This window comes from Marmota flaviventris, chromosome 1, assembly GCF_047511675.1.
Source record: "Marmota flaviventris isolate mMarFla1 chromosome 1, mMarFla1.hap1, whole genome shotgun sequence".
Classification (NCBI taxonomy): domain Eukaryota; kingdom Metazoa; phylum Chordata; class Mammalia; order Rodentia; family Sciuridae; genus Marmota; species Marmota flaviventris.
This window is the reverse complement of record NC_092498.1, coordinates 212,520,234-212,541,385: the sequence shown is the minus strand read 5'-3', so window position 1 is coordinate 212,541,385 and position 21,152 is coordinate 212,520,234. Positions and strand designations below refer to the sequence as shown.

At 39.5% G+C, this 21,152-nt stretch overlaps 1 protein-coding gene across 12 annotated transcripts; it reads left to right on the top strand.

Moving 5' to 3' along the window:
• Positions 1 to 3,538: 3,538 nt before the first annotated feature.
• On the top strand, positions 3,539 to 19,345 carry Znf177 (zinc finger protein 177). 12 transcript variants are annotated; one of them, XM_071602977.1, is made up of 10 exons: positions 3,539 to 3,579; positions 5,596 to 5,679; positions 6,263 to 6,383; positions 6,851 to 6,933; positions 8,002 to 8,875; positions 9,068 to 9,151; positions 9,468 to 9,594; positions 9,951 to 10,043; positions 16,819 to 16,895; positions 17,721 to 19,345. In XM_071602977.1, exons 5-10 carry the CDS (start codon positions 8,843 to 8,845, stop codon positions 18,816 to 18,818), a joined length of 1,512 nt encoding a protein of 503 aa, XP_071459078.1. In that variant the 5' UTR covers positions 3,539 to 3,579; positions 5,596 to 5,679; positions 6,263 to 6,383; positions 6,851 to 6,933; positions 8,002 to 8,842; the 3' UTR covers positions 18,819 to 19,345. The 12 variants fall into 12 exon arrangements, with proteins under 12 accessions (XP_071459078.1, XP_071459077.1, XP_071459082.1 ...); XM_071602976.1 differs by having other exon boundaries at positions 7,999 to 8,875; XM_071602981.1 differs by having other exon boundaries at positions 6,851 to 8,042; positions 8,790 to 8,875.
• The last annotated feature ends 1,807 nt before the right edge of the window (positions 19,346 to 21,152 follow it).

The following is a 21,152-nucleotide window of genomic DNA, read 5'->3' as shown; positions in this document are numbered from 1 at the left end:
TAGATTTTTAACCTGCACAACTAGTTTCCTGACTGTCCAACCAACATGTCCCAAGTCTCTCATGATTAAGTCACACAAAATCTTCTGCAATGATTAACTCTCATTAAGATCTATAAAAAACAGACCTCTTTTTTAACCAGTCACCATTTTCTCCCCTGAAAATGTGCCATTCCACTACTGCTTAATAAAGACAGCTTGCTGAGCTGAGGTCCACTCCTGTTTTCAGTTATTTTTGCTTACATGAGCCTACATGCTAACTCTCAGCATGTCTTTCTTTGAAACAATTCACACAAGGCCATTCTAACTCAGCTGTGTTTTAAAAATAATAACAGTATTTGGGCTGGGGCTGTGGCTCAGTGGTAAAGCTCTTGCCTAGCATGTGTGAGGCACTGGGTTCAATTCTCAGCCCCACATAAAAATAAACGTGAAAAATACAATCTGTTAATAAAAAGATAACAGTATTTACAATCCTTGACTAAGGAGCTTATTGTTTTCAGGATGTTCTGGTCCTTGTCCTGATAGGCTATGATTCTGCCTATCGGGGAACAGAGGGTTTTAAAAGAGGTGATTCAAAGGCTACTAACCACATTTACCCTGATGTAATTCATTTGTTAATTTGAGAGATAACCATTTCTTAAATCTTCTGGTTCCATCCCCAGAGATCTATTTACTTCATTCCTGTGATTGATGTGTGCTCAAGGACAGATAACTGGGCCTAGCATAGGAAAAGGGTAAACCTGTTTCCCCAGAAGTTAGGAAAGGGAAAAGGGAGAAGAGAAAAAAAAGAAAGTCAGCTTTAAAATAAGCCTCAGTGGAAAAGCAACAAGGGATATATTCAAAACATGACATGGACCACTGTCACATTCTTTTATCTAGGGCTGAAGAGCACAGGCCCCAAAACTCCTTTACTAATAAGAAAAAGAAAAGGAAATAAAAGAAAAAAGCACAAGTTACACTGATCTGGGATGGATCTGAAAGAGGATCTTTGACTTTACATAAACCAAAATGACCTAGAGTTTCTGTTCAGTAGAAACAGGCACAGTAGGGACTAAAAAATATGATACAATCCTACCATCAGTCAAAAGAGGTTGTGCTTAGTGATAAATCCAGCCTAATTTCCTCTTAAGACTGGGAACCATCTCGTCACATTTTATTTTGTGAGCCCATTTTGGCTTTACTATAAATTACTGTGATTTCTAAACTTGCTTGGAATGCCTGCCCGTGCCTTGAACTCACCCATGCCTGGATTTCCCTGACCTGATAGCAACCCTCTCTGAAACTTTAGTGGTGCTTCATAAATTCTGGCTTTCCCTGGCCAGATAATGACCCTCTTGGAAGCTGTAATGGCGCCTCATAAATTCTGATGTTGGGATCTAAATTTACTCCCTAAGTGCTGGACCATTAAACCTACTACCTACCTTTGTGTTATGCTTATAAAAACCTGTTATCTGTAAGTTCTCAAGACACCTCCCCTTTTTGCAACTTTCTGTGCTATAAAGCTACACTCCTAGAGAGCTGGATGGCTGTCTACTATTCCCACGGGTTTTGGCCTGTCAGAATTACAAGCTTGCTTTAATTTGATTTAAATTGGAGTTGATGGTCTTTTCTTTGCGTTGTGGTTTAACACTTAGGTGGGATTCTCTAGAAACCTTCCCTTCTGTCCTAATAAAGTGAGTTGTCACTCTCCTGAGAGAAAGCACTCTCCTGTGAGGGTATTTTCCCCTTCTTTCTCTTCTAATAAATTCTGCTATTCTTTTACTAAGTTTCACGTCTTGCTTGAAATCTTCTCGTGCAAAGACACTAAAGACAAAGAATACATGGATTTCCAGAAATATCTTATCTCAGATATCATCTTATCTCCTTAGCAGTTGGTTGTGTGGAGGGGAAGTCAGAAAGGAATATACTAAGAGGAAACTATCACAGATAAAAGGGGAATTTTGGTTCAACCAACCTAACAGATTTCTTGCTAAACATAGGCCAAAGTGATCACACATCACCAGAATGTTAAAAGCTAGGAACCTGATTAGATATTGTTAAATTAAGTTTGGCTTCAAACAGCCCCTGTGAAGTGGATTGTAGCTTGATGTGTAAGCAATTTGGATCTAACCTTAGCAACCAGAGTCTCATCGAATCACAGTAATCAAGTTTCAGCCAGCCACAGGCTGCCACCTGATCAGCCCATGCTCATGTAAAGCAGATGCTTCAACAACCAAGTGCATATAAGGCAAATGCTAACTGCAGCCAATCAGGTTGTTTCTGCATTTCACTTCCTTTTCTTCAGCTAAATAAAAATAAATAAATAAATATAGTGGGCAGACTTGGTTGGGGCACTCTGAATTATAACCTAATGTAATAGGTTCTTTTCTTGATCAATGTGGACCCAGTGAGCACAACCAGAGGTAATGAATAGAGAAAGCTGGCTCGTGTGGTGCATGCCTGTAATCCCAGTAGCTCAGGAGACTGAGGCAGGAGGATTGAAGTTCAAAGCCAGCCTCAGCAATTTAGTGAGATCCTAAGCAATTCAGCAAGACACTGTCTCTAAATAAAATATTTAAAAGGGTTGGGGTTGTGGCCAATGGTTAAGTGCCCCTGGGTTTAATCCCTAGTACCCAAAGAAAAAAATAGAGAAGGATTTGTTACCCTCAGTGAGGAATGAAAGCACTGTAGTTATTTGCAAAGCAATGCTCTCCCTGAGGAAAGGAAGTATGTGCATTTTATTTTGTGAACCTATATATATTTATACAGACAATCGCATGTAGGGGTGGGCACATTTCTGAGCATGCTCAACTGGAAGGAAGGATGGCAGACATTGGCGTTTCTGGGTCTACTCAGTTCAGTATTACAGTGAGCCAAGTTTACTGCTGGGTGCCTAAAAGAATGACTGACGTGGTCACCTTGGCTGGTTCTTAGTAAGTTTCTCCAGAAAGTTTTAGCTGAAACAAAAAAAGGACGCTTTGGTAAAAAGGTGCGAACCTCGCTTAGCGTCTAACAGAACCATCTTCAATCTGGAACACCGCCTGTGGGTTTTAGAGCCTTTTTCTTTCTCAAATAAACTTCATTTTCAGATTTTTCTTTAATATCAACGATGATCAGATAGAGGACTGGGAGGAAGGAGTTCTGGATAAACTGACTTAACAGCCTTCTTGCTAAAATCGGGTTTCACAAGGAGTTGTGCCGGTGAACTTCAGAAAGGTTCAAGAGCCTGACTGAAGTTTGATCATACCAAGAATCATTATGGTTAGTATACAAGGACAGGGTCAGGATTCAAACCAAGACAGAGGGGTTTTCATGCTATGTAGGTGCTAATTTTTTGACAGTTCTCAAGCAAAAGGTTCACGCTGGTCTCTGGGTGTCAAATGACCCCAAAATCAGGTGTTCGCCCTCCTGGCCAAGCCAAACCTCGTCTTTGCTGACAACAAAGACTAGACTGGAAGAGAGGGAAGTCGACCCTCTGCCAGCCCATCCTCTGGAGCCACGCCCCCTGCAGAACTTGCGCGTCTGCGCGTGCGCCACCCGCTTGGGTCTGCGCGTGCGCGTGGTGGCAACCTTCTTGACCGCAGGCTCCCTCCCGCGTTGAAGGTAAGTTTCTCTCTCAGAGCTCTCAAAGTCTGACCCTGCCGGGAGCGGTCACCTGGGAGTGGGAGGGTCTAAAAGAGAGGTGCTGCGTGCTCCGGCCTCCCGTGGGCGCTCGGGAGCCACAATTCCCACTGTCTCCGAGAGCCCTGGCCGGCTGCTCCTGCCTGAGTGTAAGCGGCCGCTGGGGTGTTTGGGTCCCCAGGCGCGGGCGGGTTCGCGCGCTCTGCCAGGCGCTGTGCTCGCTGTTCGGAAGCCTCCTCAGTAACATCCCTGCCGACCAGGCCACGGTGACTCCGGCTCTGGCTGCCTCCTGGCCTCACCAGCCTGGCAGTTAGTGTCTCGGTGAGCGTTTGGAATTGTTCTGGTTGTGGGTGTCGGTTCTGGACGGGGGAAAGGGAGACGTGCTGAGGTTGTGAGGGAGCGCGTGGATCAGATCACCATGGACAGTGTGGGTGGAATGCTTATAAATAAACCCAGGATGGCCGCCCAGAAGAGCAGGCCTACACTGCTCCCAAATCATCACCTCTGTCCCAGTTCAGAGCCTGTATATTCCCTAGAGCCTTTTTTGGTGGTCGTGTGTCAGGAGTGGAACTCAGGTCCTTACGCAGCTAGGCCAGCTCTCTACCACCGGGCTATGCCCAGCTCACCCCTTGGGCTTTAAAATGGAGGAGTGTCTAGGAAGACGGGAGTTCTAGATACCGTGACTTAACAGAGTTCTTGCTACAACTGGGTTTCACAAGGAGCTGTGCAGGTGAGCTTCAGAAAAGGTTCAAGAACCTGAATGAAGTTCAATCATGCAAGGAATTATTGTGGTTAGTATATAAGGACAGGGTCAGAATTCAAACCAAGAAATAGAGGGTTTTCATGCTACCTGGGTGCTAATTTTTTGACGACTCTCAAGCAAAAACGGCACGCTAGTCTCTGGATGTCAAACATCCCCAAATCACGTGTTAGGTCATTAATCCTTCCAATCTGTGAATCCAGAATATTTTTACATTTATATCTGTCTTCTTCAACATTGTATATTTGCAGTGTACAGGCCTTTGACCATCTTCGTTAAATTTATTCCGAAGTATTTCATTGTTTTTGATTCTCTTGAAATGGGATTGTTTTCTTAATTTCTGTTTTGGATAGTTCATTATTAGTTATAGAAACCCAATTGATTTATTTATTTACTTGTGTGTGTGTGTGTGTGTGTGTGTGTGTGTGGTGGTGGTGGTGGTGGTGGTAGTTCTGGGGGTTGAACCCACGGCATTGTGCATGAAGGTAAACACTCTACCAACTGAGCTATATCCCCAACCCACCCCAGTTGATTTTTATGTATTAATTTTTGGTCTTGCAGTAGTGAATAGTTGGTTTGGTTTTTTGTTTTGTTTTGGTTTGGTTTTTTTTGGTAGGTTCTTTAGGGATAGATTATATCTGGTTGTGTTAATCACCTTTTTGTCACTGTGACCAAAACACTTGACAAGAATAATTTAGAGGAAAAGTTTATTTTGGGCTCAGAGTTTCAGAAGTTCAGTCCATGGTCAGTCCACCCATTGCTCTGAGCCAGAGGAGAGAGAGCATCATGGCAAAAGGACAGGGTGGGGGAAAGTTGCCAGGAAATGGAGAGATTAAAGAGCCAGGGTCAAAATATAATCCCAAAGGCACACCCCCAGAGATCTACTTCCTCCAGCCACACCCCATTTGCCTATAGTTACCACCTACTATTCCATTCAAATTACTAATGCATCAAATTGATTAATCCACTGATGAGGTGACAGCCCTCATAATCTAATCATTTCACTGCTGAATATTCTTTCATTAACACAACAACTTTAGGGGGACACCTCATGTTCAAACCATAACGATAATAACTTATGCTGCTACTGTTTCTGGCACACACATCACAGGCTGCTCAGCATTTTAAGGCAACTTAGAATTTGAGTCCACTTAGAATTTGTATGAAGTGCCTTCCAGGCTTGTGAGTATGGAAACTGTGGGCATCCTGGGTTCTCAAGTTTTATTTCCTCTTCTCAGGATCTTCAAGGCTTTTTATGTCTTCATGAGGCAAAATCAGAAGAAGAAAATATGGTGACTGAGTGGCTGACAAATCATTCTCAGGTAAGTAGGAAATTGACTTTTCTATGGAAAAGTATGCTGCTTCCTATAAAGTAACTGTATGTCCCCTGAGTGGAAGAGTTTCTTCAAACAAATAGGACTTAGGGACTAAGTTTCCAGTCAGATTTCCTCAAGTTATAGCCTCTCATGTGGTTAACAGATTACATAGGGAAGTGATGCCGTTTTTCCAATACTAATTCATTCTGAATTTCATTTATGTTTTTCATTCTTTGATTTTACTATGATAGACTGCAAAGGAGAGAATTAACATGTACTTCTCTCAGAGAATTTTATGCTATCATTTAAGCATTTATTTGAGTGCCTATAATGTGTTCAAGACTACATTAAAACCTGTTAGTAGAGAAAAATAAGGCCAAAATGGATCACAGTCTATTGTGGTAAGATACAGTCAGGTGAAAGAGATGCCATGTGACTAAATTAGGTCACCACTAAATATGAACAGATAGAAAAGAGAAGAGCAGTGAAGACCATGGAACCTATTCAAAGCATTGGGTCCCTCATTCTTCTCCAAATGACATAGTGGGGATGCTCCTTGTCTCACACCAGTGTGTTTATGATGGTTTAGGACTTAGTGTCCTTTGAGGATATGAACTTGACCCAGGAGGAATGGACTTTGCTGGACCAAACTCAGAGAAACTTATACAGAGATGCGATGCTGGAGAACTACAAGAATCTAATTCCATTTGGTAAGGTTGGTACCATTTCTTCAATTTAGTTTTTCCTGAATAAATATTAAGTATCATATTCTAGGGTCTGCATATTAATAGCAATGCAATCATAAACAAACCAAAGGTGTTCCTTTCAAGACTTACTGTCTAGTGACTTTCTCATAAGAAATGGAATTCTGTTTGTTGTACTGTCTTTGTTTTCTCCATGGATAAAAGGCTTCATAACTGTACAAGCTTAAGCCTGTGTTTCAGAGGAAAGATCACTGTTCTTTTGTTACACAATGAAAGAGAAAGATAAACTGTTTGTATTTGCAGTTCACTTGAAAGCTCACTGGCTGACTACTTGGAGCATAAAGATTATGTTATTTCTCAAGTTATGCCTGACAATGGTCAGAATGCCAGAAAAACAGAATCTTGGCCTTTGGTTTATGGAAATATTTGTCATCCCTTGCACATTCTTCTTACATCATGCCTCTTTCCCTAAGAGCAGGGAACCAGCCACGTAGACCTGGTCTGACTTTTCATGTAGTACAAGAAGAGCTGAGGACAATGGAGAAAGTTCTCCAAGGTGAGATAAAAGGAAGATGTGATTCTTTATGAGAAACAGCCATTATCTATAAGATGTACAGTACATTTGGAAATCTTAAGTAGAAAGCTTTTGAAGATACACTTTTTTCCTGAGAATATTGAGTCCATTTGGTTTCTGAGGTTGCTTGGGTAACTTCCATCACTTTCCATCCATCTTTAAAACATTTGATCTGTCAGTAAGATGAAAGAAATGTATCATTTGCACTTAGCTCGTTGTCCATTTCTTTTCAACTTAGTTTCCCTGATTATGCCTGTTACTGTTTTATTATCGATTTTAGTGTTTAGGGGACTGGATAAAAGACTTTGGGTTTCATGTATGCCTAGCATACATGAAGCCCTGAGTTTAATCCCCAGCATCAAAAAAATTTAAAAATTGCCAATCTTATTTTTAGGGAATTATTTCTTCATAATCTACCAATTTGACCACAGACCTTATTATTTCCAAACTCTTAAAAACAGCCAAATCTCTCAATCTGTTTTTTTTTTTTTTTGGGGGCGGGGGGGTGTTTAAGAGAAAACTTTATTTCAGGTCAGTTTTTGAAAGTATATATGCATTGAGTGGTCTTGCATTTTTAACATCTTCCTTCCATTATTTATATCTCCAAGAACTTAAATTTTTTTTCATCTTAAAATTATGTGCCTTCTTGCGGGACACGGCAGTGCATGCCTATAATCCCAGCGGCTCCGGAGGCTGAGGCAGGAGGATCGCACATTCAAAGCCAGCCTTAGTAATGGTGAGGTGCTGAGTGAGACCCTGTCTCTAAATAAAATACAAAATAGGGTTGGGGATTGGCTCAGTGATTGATTGCCCCTGAGTTCAATCTGTGGTACCTCCCCACCAAAAAAATTATATGCCTTCTTGATTGAGAGCCTCCCATTTGTTTTCCCTAGGCCAGTGTCCTGAAATGTTCAAATCTGTCTTTCTTCTTCCAATTCCATAGGGTCAAGCTGGCCTACACAAAGCTCTTGGATTCACTGTTTTCTATGGTGCAATTAGGGAGCAAACTATGTTCAACATATCCATAATCGGTTTTTTTTTCTCCAGCAGTGTGCTGAAACTTCTCTGCTGGCCTCCTAGACTACCATGAGGTATTCTCATCGATAGACAGTTAAGCTAAGTGTGTCAAGAAATATGCACAAAAGTAAGATTTCTCAGGAGATAATATATACTCAGGTACAGGCACCTGCAGTCAAGGCCTGGGAGGTGGGCTCTGAATGAAGGAGATCTGATTTCAAATCCCAGCTCTGCTGTCAGGTTTGGCAGCATTAAATTTTGATGACTTCCGTTATACAGCTAAGTGTGATGAACATTGTTCTGTAGTATGATCCTTTTATTATTAAATGAAAATATGTTCACCTAAAAGGAAATACAGGCAAATGATAATTTCTAATTTCTACCAACCTCTATGGATTGCCAGTTATTGAACTGAGTAATTGACGTATATTAACTAGTCAGTCCAACCCTAAGAGGTATGTCCCATTTTAAAGATGTTTAAACCAAGGGTGTGGTACAAAATACTTCAGATCTACCTTGAAGATTTGTTGTTCTGTATAGTTCTCTGCTCTTTCCCCAGTAAGTCCTGATTTCTGCATGAGTAAGTGGCATTTAGAGACAGTTTGACACTAAAGATATACTGCTCCTTAACTGTTACTGACTACAAGCCTTTGCAGTGGTTCAGGCCAGAAAGAAGTTCAAAAAGAAAAATTAATAAGTACATATTATGTAAGAATTATACTATGTTCTTGCATAGGAAAACAAATCTTAACTCTTATATAAATATAAGGAAGCTTCTGTGTCTGTAGGTGTTGAATATGAACATCTTTCTTCTCTTTTAGCTCTGTTTGCTTAGGACCATCTCCAGCTAGGGCAGAAATATCCAAGAGAAAGAATGGCTGCAGGATTGCTGCCAGCTTGGTCACAGGTATGTAGGAAATAATTCAGTTTCTGATAAAATGTTACTGTGCTTTAAGCACATCTCTTATGCATGATTTGCAGTTTTACACCCCAGGTGTGGCTGACCCAGTCCTCTCCCCATTATGTTGGCTTTTTAAGAGGGAATGTCAGGAAAAGCTACTACATTTTTAAATTTTTTTTTTTTTGGTTTCTCATCCAGATGAAGTATGAATTCTGGATTCCATACTCTGCTGGGTCTATGGGGAAAATTCCACTAGGAAAACAACCATTATTAATTTCTCAGGTATTTTATTCCTGCAGCCTGCCCTATCTATGTAGGATCTAAGTAAGACAAAGAGTCCACACAACCTAATTGTGCAAAGATCAGGTCAACCATGTCTTTAAAAACCTGCTAAAGCTATAAGCCTGGATGAGATGGCCCAGGGGATGAAGATTTAATGAGAACTGAGCCTGGGGGCTATAACAGAAGACCTCAGACACTTGTCCTGGCTTTCAATGCCTTGGATCCCTTTCCAGTCCTGTCAGCTTCACCCATCTTCCCCAGCTTATTGTTGAAGATAAGTCATTGGCTGAGCCAGATTGTGTATATGATGTTTTAGAATTCAGTGACCTTCCAGGAAGTGGCAGTGGACTTCTCTCAGGAAGAGTGGGCATTGCTGGACCCTGCTCAAAAAATTTTATACAGAGATGTGATGCTGGAGAACTTTAGGAACCTGGCCTCAGTGGGTAAGGCTTGTGCAATTCATTTATTCATTTGTTCACAAAGCAAGTAGTTCTTAAGCACTTATTGCATTATAGTCTGTGAAAAGAATGGGATGGATGGTCCTCTCATTAAAAGCTTTAGGTAATTTGTAGTCTGTGTATGATCTTGAACCTGAGTTTCAAAGGTCACTTTCCTATGGGGCACAGAGTGTTTCCTTCTTGGGCCTTGTGAAGGAGCTCTACTCTGATTATTACTGCTCCTAAAGCTGAACTTAACCATCTTCAGCCTCCTTTGAGGCCAAAGTATAGAATCAGTTTTGTGGAAAGTCTTCTTGTCTCCTAACAGTCCTCCCGCGTCATATGTCTTTCCTCGCATATAGGGTATCAGCTCTGCAAACACAGTCTCATCTCCAAGGTAGAACAAGAAGAGCTGAGGACAGAGGAGAAAGGAATATTCCAAAGCATCTTTGAAGGTAAGTCTTGGGCAGAAAGGAGTTACTGCATAGAATAGTCTTGACTAGTGAGATTTGGGAATGAATCAGTGCAGGGGAAAAAAGGGTGAAGCCATTACTGATTTTCTTTTTATCAGTCCCTTCATTCATACTTTCATTAGGTCTTAGAGGAAGAACTGTTTTATTTATTTATTTATTTATTTATTTTAATTTTTATTGTTGGTTGTTCAAAACATTACATAGTTCTTGATATATCATATTTCACACTTTGATTCAAGTGGGTTATGAACTCCCATTTTTACCCCGTATACAGATTGCAGAATCACATCGGTTACACATCCACTGATTTACATATTGCCATACTAGTGTCTGTTGTATTCTGCTGCCTTTCTTATCCTCTACTATCCCCCCTCCCCTCCCCTCCCCTCCCCTCTTCTCTTCTCTCTCTACCCCATCTACTGTAATTCATTTCTCCCCCTTGTTTTTTTTTTCCCTTTCCCCTCACTTCCTCTTGTATGTAATTTTGTATAACCCTGAGGGTCTCCTTCCATTTCCATGCAATTTCTGTTCTCTCTCCCTTTCCCTCCCACCTCTCATCCCTGTTTAATGTCAATCTTCTTCTCATGCTCTTCGTCCCTACTCTGTTCTTAGTTACTCTCCTTATATCAAAGAAGACATTTGGCATTTGTTTTTTAGGGATTGGCTAGCTTCACTTAGCATAATCTGCTCTAATGCCATCCATTTCCCTGCAAATTCTATGATTTTGTCATTTTTTAATGCAGAGTAATACTCCATTGTGTATAAATGCCACATTTTTTTTATCTATTCGTCTATTGAAGGGCATCTAGGTTGGTTCCACAGTCTTGCTATTGTGAATTGTGCTGCTATGAACATCAATGTAGCAGTGTTCCTGTAGTATGCTCTTTTTAGGTCTTTAGGGAATAGACCGAGAAGGGGAATACCTGGGTCAAATGGTGGTTCCATTCCCAGCTTTCCAAGAAATCTCCATACTGCTTTCCAAATTGGCCGCACCAATTTGCAGTCCCACCAGCAATGTACAAGTGTACCCTTTTCCCCACATCCTCTCCAGCACTTGTTGTTGTTTGACTTCATAATGGCTGCCAATCTTACTGGAGTGAGATGGTATCTTAGGGTGGTTTTGATTTGCATTTCTCTGACTGCTAGAGATGGTGAGCATTTTTTCATGTACTTGTTGATTGATTGTATGTCCTCCTCTGAGAAGTGTCTGTTCAGGTTCTTGGCCCATTTGTTGATTGGGTTATTTGTTTTCTTATTGTTTAATTTTTTGAGTTCTTTGTATACTCTGGATATTAGGGCTCTATCTGAAGTGTGAGGAGTAAAGATTTGTTCCCAGGATGTAGGCTCCCTATTTACCTCTCTTATTGTTTCTTTTGCTGAGAAAAAACTTTTTAGTTTGAGTAAGTCCCATTTGTTAATTCTAGTTATTAACTCTTGTGCTCTGGGTGTCCTATTGAGGAATTTGGAGCCTGACCCCACAGTATGTAAATAGTAGCCAACTTTTTCTTCTATCAGACGCCGTGTCTCTGATTTGATATCAAGCTCCTTGATCCATTTTGAGTTAACTTTTGTGCATGGCGAGAGAAAGGGATTCAGTTTCATTTTGTTGCATATGGATTTCCAGTTTTCCCAGCACCATTTGTTGAAGATGCTATCCTTCCTCCATTGCATGCTTTTAGCCCCTTTATCAAATATAAGATAGTTGTAATTTTGTGGACTGGTTTCTGTGTCCTCTATTCTGTACCATCGGTCCACCCGCCTGTTTTGGTACCAGTACCATGCTGTTTTTGTTACTATTTCTCTGTAGTATAGTTTGAAGTCTGGTATCGCTATACTGCCTGCTTAGAATTGTTTTTGCTATTCTGGGTCTTTTATTTTTCCATATGAATTTCATGATTGCTTTATCTATTTCTACAAGAAATGCCGTTGGGATTTTGATTGGCATTGCATTAAACCTATAGAGAACTTTTGGTAATATCGCCATTTTGATGATGTTAGTTCTGCCTATCCATGAACAGGGTATATTTTTCCATCTTCTAAGATCTTCTTCTATTTCTCTCTTTAGGGTTCTGTAGTTTTCATTGTATAAGTCTTTCACCTCTTTTGTTAGGTTGATTCCCAAGTTTTTTTTTTTTTTTGAGGATATTGTGAATGGAGTGGTTGTCCTCATTTCCATTTCAGAGGATTTGTCGCTGATATACAGGAATGCCTTTGATTTATGCATGTTGATTTTATATCCTGCCACTTTGCTGAATTCATTTATTAGCTCTAATAGTTTCTTTGTAGACCCTTTTGGGTCTGCTAGGTATAGAATCATGTCACTGCAAATAGTGATAATTTAAGTTCTTCTTTTCCTATTTTTATGCCTTTAATTTCTTTCGTCTGTCTAATTGCTCTGGCCAGTGTTTCGAGAACAATGTTGAACAGAAGTGGTGAGAGAGGGCATCCCTGTCTTGTTCCAGATTTTAGAGGGAATGCCTTCAATTTTTCTCCGTTCAGAATGATGCTTAGCATAGATAGCTTTTACAATATTGAGGTATGTTCCTGTTATTCCTAGTTTTTTAGAGTTTTGAACATAAAGGGATGCTGTACTTTGTCGAATGCTTTTTCTGCATCTATCGAGATGATCATATGGTTCTTATCTTTAAGTCTATTGATGTGGTGAATAACATTTATTGATTTCCGTATATTGAACCAGCCTTGCATCCCAGGGATGAATCCTACTTGATCATGGTGCACAGTTTTTTTGATATGTTTTTGTATCCGATTCGCCAGAATTTTATTGAGGATTTTTGCATCTAGATTCATTAGAGATATTGGTCTGTAGTTTTCTTTCTTTGAAATGTCTTTGTCTGGTTTAGGAATCAGGGTGATGTTGGCCTCGTAGAATGAATTTGGAAGTTCTCCCTCTTTTTCTATTTCCTGGAATAGCTTGAAAAGTATTGGTATTAGTTCTTCTTTAAAGGTTTTGTAAAACTCTGTTGTATACCCATCCGGTCCTGGGCTTTTCTTAGTTGGTAGTCTTTTGATGGCTTCTTCTATTTCCTAAATTGATATTGGTCTGTTTAGGTTGTCTATATCCTCCTGACTCAATCTGGGTGGATCATATGACTTAAGAAATTTATCGATGCCTTCACTATCTTCTATTTTATTGGAGTATAAGGATTCAAAATAATTTCTAATTATCTTCTGTATTTCTGAAGTGTCTGTTGTGATATTGCCTTTTTCATCCCGTATGCTAGTAATTTGAGTTCTCTCTCTTCTTTTCTTTGTTAGCATGGCTAAGGGTCTGTCGATCTTATTTATTTTTTTAAAGAACCAACTTTTAGTTTTGTCAATTTTTTCAATTGTTTCTTTTGTTTCAATTTCATTAATTTCAGCTCTGATTTTAATTATTTCTTGCCTTCTACTTCTTTTCTGTTGTTTTGCTCTTCTTTTTCTAGGATTTTGAGATGAAGTGTGAGATCATTTATTTGTTGGTTTTTCCTTTTTTTAAGGAATGAACTCCAGGCAATGAATTTTCCTCTTAGAACTGCTTTCATTGTGTCCCATAGATTCTGATATGTTGTGTCTGTGTTTTCATTTATCTCTAAGAATTTTTTAATTTCCTCCTTGATGTCTTCTATAACCCATTGATCATTCGGTAACCTATTGTTCATTCTCCAAGTGATGCATGATTTTTCCTTCCTTCTTTTATCGTTGATTTCCAGTTTCATTCCATTATGATCAGATAAGATGCATGGTATTATCTCTATCCTTTATAATGTCTAAGAGTTGCCCTGTGACATAATATATGATCTATTTTTGAGAAGGATCCATGTGCTGCTGAGAAAAAAGTGTAACTGCTTGATGTTGGGTGGTATATTCTATATATGTCAATTAAGTCTAGGTTATTAATTGTATTATTGAGTTCTATAGTTTCCTTATTCAACTTTTGTTTGGAAGATCTGTCCAGTGGTGAGAGAGGTGTGTTGAAGTCTCCCATAATTATTGTATGGTGGTCTATTAGACTCTTGAACTTGAGAAGAGTTTGTTTGATGAACATAGCTGCACCATTGTTTGGAGCATATATATTTATGATTGTTATGTCTTGTTGGTGTATGGTTCCCTTGAGCAGTATGTAGTGTCCCTCTTTATCCCTTTTGATTAACTTTGGCTTGAAATCTATTTTATTTGATATGAGTATGGACACTCCTGCTTGTTTCCAAAGTCCATATGAGTGATATGATTTTTCCTAACCTTTCACCTTCAGTCTATGTATGTCTTTTCCTGTCAAATGCGTCTCCTGTAGGCAGCATATTGTTGGATCTTTTTTTTTTTTTTTTTTTTTTTTGATCCATTCTACTAGCCTGTGTCTCTTAATTGGTGAGTTTAAGCCATTAACATTTAGGGTTATTATTGAGATATGGATTGTTCTTCCAGCCATATTTGTTTATTTATGTTACTTAACATGGTTTGTTTTTCCTGTTTGATTATATTTTCCCTTTACTGTACTACCTCCCACTGTTGGTTTTCATTGTTATTTTCCATTTCCTCTTCCTGTAATGTTTTGCTGAGGATGTTTTGAAGAGATGGTTTTCTAGCTGCAAATTCTTTTAGCTTTTGTTTATCATGGAAGGTTTTAATTTCATCTTCCATCCTGAAGCTTAATTTCGCTGGATACACAATTCTTGTTTGGAACACATTTTCTTTCAGCATTTGAAATATGTTGTTCCAGGATCTTCTAGCTTTCAGAGTCTGTGTTAAAAGATCAGCTGTTATCCTGATTGGTTTACCCCTAAATGTAATCTGCTTCCTTTCTTTTGAAGCTTTTAAAATTCTCTCCTTATTCTGTATGTTGGGCATCTTCATTATAATGTGTCTAGGTGTGGATCTCTTATGATTTTGCACATTCGGCATCCTGAAGGTTCTAGGATTTGGTTTCTGTCTCATTCTTCAAGTCTGGGAAGTTTTCTCGTATTATTTCGTTGAACAGATTGCTCATTCCTTTGGTTTGGACCTCTATACCTTCCTGTATCCCAATGACTCTTAAGTTCCGTCTCTTTATGTTATCCCATATTTCTTGGATGTTCTGCTCATGGTTTCTTAGGAGTCTCGCTGAGTTGTCTATGTTCTTTTCAAGTTGAAATAATTTGTCTTCATTGTCTGATGTTCTATCTTCTAAGTGTTCTACTCTGCTGGTAGTATTCTCATTTGAGTTTTTAAGTTGGTTTATTGCTTCCTGCATTTCTAGGATTTCTGTTTGTTTGTTTTTTATAACCTCTATCTCCCTGTAGAGTTGATCTTTTGCTTCTTGGATTTGTTTATGTAATTCATTGTCAAAGTGATCTTTCATTGTCTTATTTTCTGTCTAATGTCTTCCTTGAGACTCCAGATCATCTGAAGCATGTAAATCCTGAATTCTTTATCTGATATTCCATCTGCTGCAGCTATTACCTCTTCTAAAGTTGAGTTGACCTGCATTGCTTGTGGTCCTTTCTTTCCTTGTCTTTTCATACTGCTCGCGTTTCTTTCTGCTTGGTGAAACTGTTGTGTTATTGAATTTTCCCCCTATATATTTATATTGCTCTTGTATAGTTAAAAAGTCTCCCTTTCAGGGGTGGGCGGCAGCTGTGCTCCTCCTCCAATTGGGGTGATCTATCACGCCAGCGGGCCGCTGGGCCCCTTCTCCAGGTCGCGTGGTCTGCCTACCTTGCGGGCAACAGCTGGGCCCCTCCTCCAATAGGAGTGATCTGTCTACTACGCTGGCGGGCCGCTGGGCCTGTTCTCCAGGTTGCAGGTCTGCCTACCTTGCAGGCGCGGGTGGTGGCTGTGCCCCTCCTCCAATTGGGGTGATCATTCAACTAGGCCGGCGGGCCGCTGGGCCCCTTCTCCGGGACGCGCGGTCTGCCTACCTTGCGGGCAGCAGCTGGGCCCTTCCTCCAATTGGGATGATGTGTCTACCATGCCGGCGGGCCGCTGGGCCTGTTCTCCCGGTTGGTCGCAGGTCTGCCTACCTTGCAGGCGCGGGCGCTGTGCCCCTCCTCCAATTGGGGTGATGTGTCTACCACGCTGGCGGGCCGCTGGGCCTGTTGTGCCGGTCTGCCTACCTTGCAGGATCGGGCGGTGGCTCTGCTCTGCCCCTCCTCCAATTGGGGTGACATGTCTCCCACGCTGGCAGGCTGCTGGGCCTATTCTGCCGGCAGTCGCAGGTCTGCCTACCTTGCAGGCGTGGGCGGCGGCTCTGCTCTGCCCCTCCTCCAATTGGGATGACGTGTCTAGAAAGAACTGTTTTAATTCCTCTTTAAATTCAATACCTCATTAATGCTTTGTGTTCTGTTGTTCCTATTTTGCTTTCCAGATAATGCCACATCTTATTTTCTCAAACTTCCAGAATCCTTGCCAAGTAAATTCCTCTCATTTCCTTTGCATGTTTCTATTCTTAACATCTCTTCCCAGAGCTTTTTATTTGTTTGGGTTTGGTCTCTGGATGCATTTTCCCTTTAACATTTTCTTGTATTTACTCTTATGGTTTGGAAACTAATCAACAGGGGCCTGCTTCCTTTTCTTTTCATCCTAGCCTTTTCTCCCAATGATTATTAAAAAAAATTTCCCCGGGGCTGGGGTTGTGGCTCAGTAGTAGAGCGCTCGCCTCACACATGCGAGACCCTGAGTTCGATCCTCAGCATCACATAAATAAATAAGTGAAATAAAAGTGTTGTGTCCAATACAACTAAAAAATAAAGATTTTTTTTAAAAATTTCCCTATGCTTTTCAGACTGGGAAACTCAACTAAAAGATTCAATTCCTGTGCAGAATGTTCCTGGGAATACAACATCCAATGGCATAAAAATGGTAAGATGTACCTGAAATGATGCCAGGCATGGTATCACACTGAGAATCACAAATTAGATTCCAGCCTGGGCAACTTAGCAAGACCCTGTCTCAAAAGAAAGGTCTGGCGATATAGTACAGTGGCATAGCATTTGCCTACCATGAATAAAGCCCTGGGTTCAGTCTCAGTACTTAAAGTTTGCTAAGAATGATTCCTGGTTCTTTATAGAAGATGAGAATTAACAACAAGTAAAAAAACAACATTACTCTAAAATCAGGGGCATGAGTTGAGGAAGAGGCATTTACTCCTCAGAAAGCTGAACTAGAAGGCAGTATTAGAGAAATCTATAAACCTAATTCAGAAAGTTTCTAGGTCCGAAATCTATAAACCCAATTCAGAAAGCTTCTAGAAGGCAGTATTAGAGAAATCTATAAACCTAATTTAGTACTTGCTGCTTCACAGATAATACCCACAATATTTACTTAAGCATTGTTCTAGTATTAAATACTTAATACATAATTAATTTTTCATTCATACTAGAGAATCTCTATTGGACAAAGCTCAATAGCTTATTCACCTTGAAAAACTAATACAGCAAAAGTCATACCTGTAGTCCCAGCACTCAAAGGGTAAGGCAGGAAGATCACTTGAGCCTCAAGATCAGCCTGGGCAGTTTAGTGATACTCTGTCTCCTTAAAAAACAACCAACAACAAAAAAGTCATAACCAACATTAGTCATAATCATCTACTACTTTTATATGGCAAAATCCACATGGAAGGGAATTCCTAGGGGTGAGATTAATGTCAGAAAGCCTTTAGTCACCACTTATTTTTTTATTCAATAGGTACCAACCCATCCTGGCAAGAAACCTATAGAAAGATTCTTCAGAAAGAACCCTTACCTTATTTGTATCAGTCATTGCAAGGAAGAGAAATTCTATAAATATAAAGAATACGGCAAAGGCTTCAAACGTCCCTCAACTACTAAAAGTCATGTGAGTATGCACACTGCAGAGAAAATTTTAGAATGTAAGGATTGTGGGAAAGTTTTCAATCAGGAGTCATGCCTTAGAAAACACTTAAGAACTCTCACAGGAGAGAAGGCTTACAGGTGTAATCAGTGTGGTGTATCCTTCAGCCTTCACTTTTCCTTCTCAGGATGTGAGCAAATACATACTGGAGAGAAATTCTATGAACGCACTGACTGTAGAACAAAGTCTTCCCTTAGTATTCATAAAAAAATACAAACTGTGGAGGAGAGCTTGGAATGTAACAAATATGGGAGAGCTTTCACTGACCCTTTGTCCCTTCAGAAATGTGTCAGAACTCACACTAAAGAGAAACTCTATGAGTGCAGTGACTGTGGAAAAGCCTTCATTTTTCAGTCCTCCCTGAAGAAACATATGAGATCCCACACTGGAGAGAAACCTTACGAGTGTAATCATTGTGGAAAATCCTTCAGCCAGAGCTCTCATCTCAATGTGCACAAAAGAACTCACACTGGAGAGAAACCCTATGATTGTAAGGAGTGTGGGAAGGCCTTCACTGTTCCTTCATCCCTTCAGAAACATGTGAGAACCCACACTGGAGAGAAACCTTATGAATGCACTGACTGTGGAAAAGCCTTCATTGATCAGTCATCCCTTAAGAAACACACACGGTCTCACACTGGAGAAAAACCATATGAGTGTAATCAGTGTGGAAAATCCTTCAGCACAGGCTCTTATCTTATTGTGCACAGAAGAACTCACACTGGAGAAAAAACCTATGAGTGTAAAGAATGCGGGAAGGCCTTTAGGAATTCCTCTTGCCTGAGGGTACATGTGAGAACACACACTGGAGAGAAGCCCTATAAATGCATGCAGTGTGGGAAAGCCTTCAGCACAAGCACTAACCTTATAATGCACAAGCGAATACATATAGGACAGAAAGTCTGTGAATGAAATGACTTTTGAGGAGGTTATGTTGTCCTGCATGTCTCATTCCTCATTCTAGAACTCACACTGGAGAGAAATTGTATTGTAAACCATGTGGAAAAAGTATTGAGGCACAATTCTTAGTTCTTATCAGTAATGACTGTTTCATACTTAAAGTGCCATAACTCATTAATTTATAAGCATTGAAGACAATATATCAGTAAAGTGCTTGACTCACACCACAAAAGTTTTGATAATGTAATATTATAAGTTAGTACTAAATAATGTCTGATTCCTACCAAGATATTTTAGACCCACAGATAAGTTAGAAGTGAGTTTATTAATAGGCAGATCTTATGTATATTTTAGTTAACTTTATTTTAACTCATTTTGGACAGAATGCATAGTCTTAATGATATAGATAAATGTAAAAAGTTGGTAGAAACTTGCTGTGTGGTGTACGTAGCTGATAGAACTAGTTACTGTCCCAATATTCATTCTCTGCCCCCTTGTTCCTTAAAATAAAAATCTCACAATTTTGTTTAATTTGGCAATATTGAAACAGTGTTTAAGCACTCATTTCCCAACTTACCTTGCAGCGATATGATTGGCCAAATGTATCCACAGTCCTTAAAACGAGAAGACAGATGTCACTGAATGTGGCTTCTAAGGAATCTCATGGAAATAGGAACATCTCATTTAGCATTTTCTTATCACCATTTGCCCTTTCTCTTATCCTTTCTTTTTTCCTAAGAAATACATCATCAAGAGGATAACAGTTACAAGATATTAATGACACAACAGAGGATACATAATATCTACCTGCACCAATCCTGAACTGCTTATCTCTAAATTTCATGTTATATGAGAAAATAAACTCCTAACTGTTTAAACTACTCTTTTTTACCAGGGATTGAACTCAGGGACACTGAGACATATCCCCAACCCTGACTTGTATTTTTTATTTAGAGACAGGGTCACACTGAGTTGCTTAGCACCTCACTTTTGCTGAGGCTGGCTTTGAACTTGGCAATCCTCCTGCCTCCACCTCCCATGTTATTGGGATTACAGGCGTGCATCATTGCACCCAGCTAAACTACTCTTGTGAGAAGTTTCACTTATAACTGATTTCAGTTCCAGCTGTTTTAGCTGATGTGTATTCAAGTTTTATGAATCCTTCATGTATGGTTGAAACCTATGTTTTCTAATTGTTGAATATAACAGGCTATCTATCCATGTATCCATTGGGTAAATATTTTTTTTAATTTGTATAATTACAAACTATCTCTTGATCTGCCAATTATTGAGAAATATGCTACAGTGTCACACCATAACTGAATTGTCAAATGATTTGTTTTTAAAGAATTGTCTCCTTTCTTTTACTTTCAGGCACCATAATAGGATGGCATATAAGTTTACTGATTTTACATGTTTCTGCTAAGTGTCCCTTTATTCTTATAGTAGTGCACATCCTTTTTCCCTAATAATGAGGTACTCATTAATTCACTTTATATAGATGTGACCTACTGACCTAACTAATGCCATTTTCTCCATACCAACTTGTAAAGATAAGAGCAAATTATCTTTTCTCAGTACTCAGTTAATGCTGTGCCTGCAGTAACATGTCACTATTCATCTGCAGCTGTCCTTTATATTGATGATTATTTGCTGACTAGCCCTGAGAAGAAGGAAATATCAAGTACTTTAAATTTAAATGCTTTAGTAAAGTACATATGAATGATAGGACAGGAAGTAGGCCAAACCTAGTAAAGGAATTCAGCTGTCTGCAACATGCTAAGATGTTTTCGCCAAGGTGACAGGAACTTGTAACACCTACTTCAAAGAAATAGCACAGTGCTTGACATGCCTTTTTGGGTTTGGGAAGGATTATATAATACATTTGAATATTCCACACTGAAATATCTACAGATGGCTGTACTACTGAATTCTGCCCTATAAAAGTTACAAGCAATATGGAAATAATTGAGAATTTAGAAAATCAAGGAACACATTCTGGCAATATATGAAGACAATATAAGCAGGAAAACAAATTAAGACAAAGACTATAAAACCCAAAAACCTTCAAAAGTCATTTATAGAAGTAGGTAGTTTTCAAAAAGAGAATCTGTCATGTTCAATTTAACTTTATCCAGAAAGAGAAAGTTGGTTTTATACTAGAAGAATCAATAAATATAATTCACTTTTTAAATAGGACTCTTCCTCATTTAGCCATCCTAATAATTATTTGGCACATAAAATGAATAAAGCAATGTTGTAAATATTACTGCACTATAAACAAATATCCTAGTAGAATAGGAAAAATTTTGGTAAATTTGAGAGATTTCTGAGCCCGGCACAGTG

Excerpts from the sequence above, each read along its gene's own strand:
- Znf177 (XM_071602986.1), top strand. The coding sequence starts at position 8,843 with ATGGCTGCAGGATTGCTGCCAGCTTGGTCACAG. Across the intron at positions 9,152-9,467 it reads AACCATTATTAATTTCTCAG|AATTCAGTGACCTTCCAGGA; the intron begins GTATTTTATTCC and ends ATGATGTTTTAG. Across the intron at positions 16,896-17,720 it reads CATCCAATGGCATAAAAATG|GTACCAACCCATCCTGGCAA; the intron begins GTAAGATGTACC and ends TTTATTCAATAG.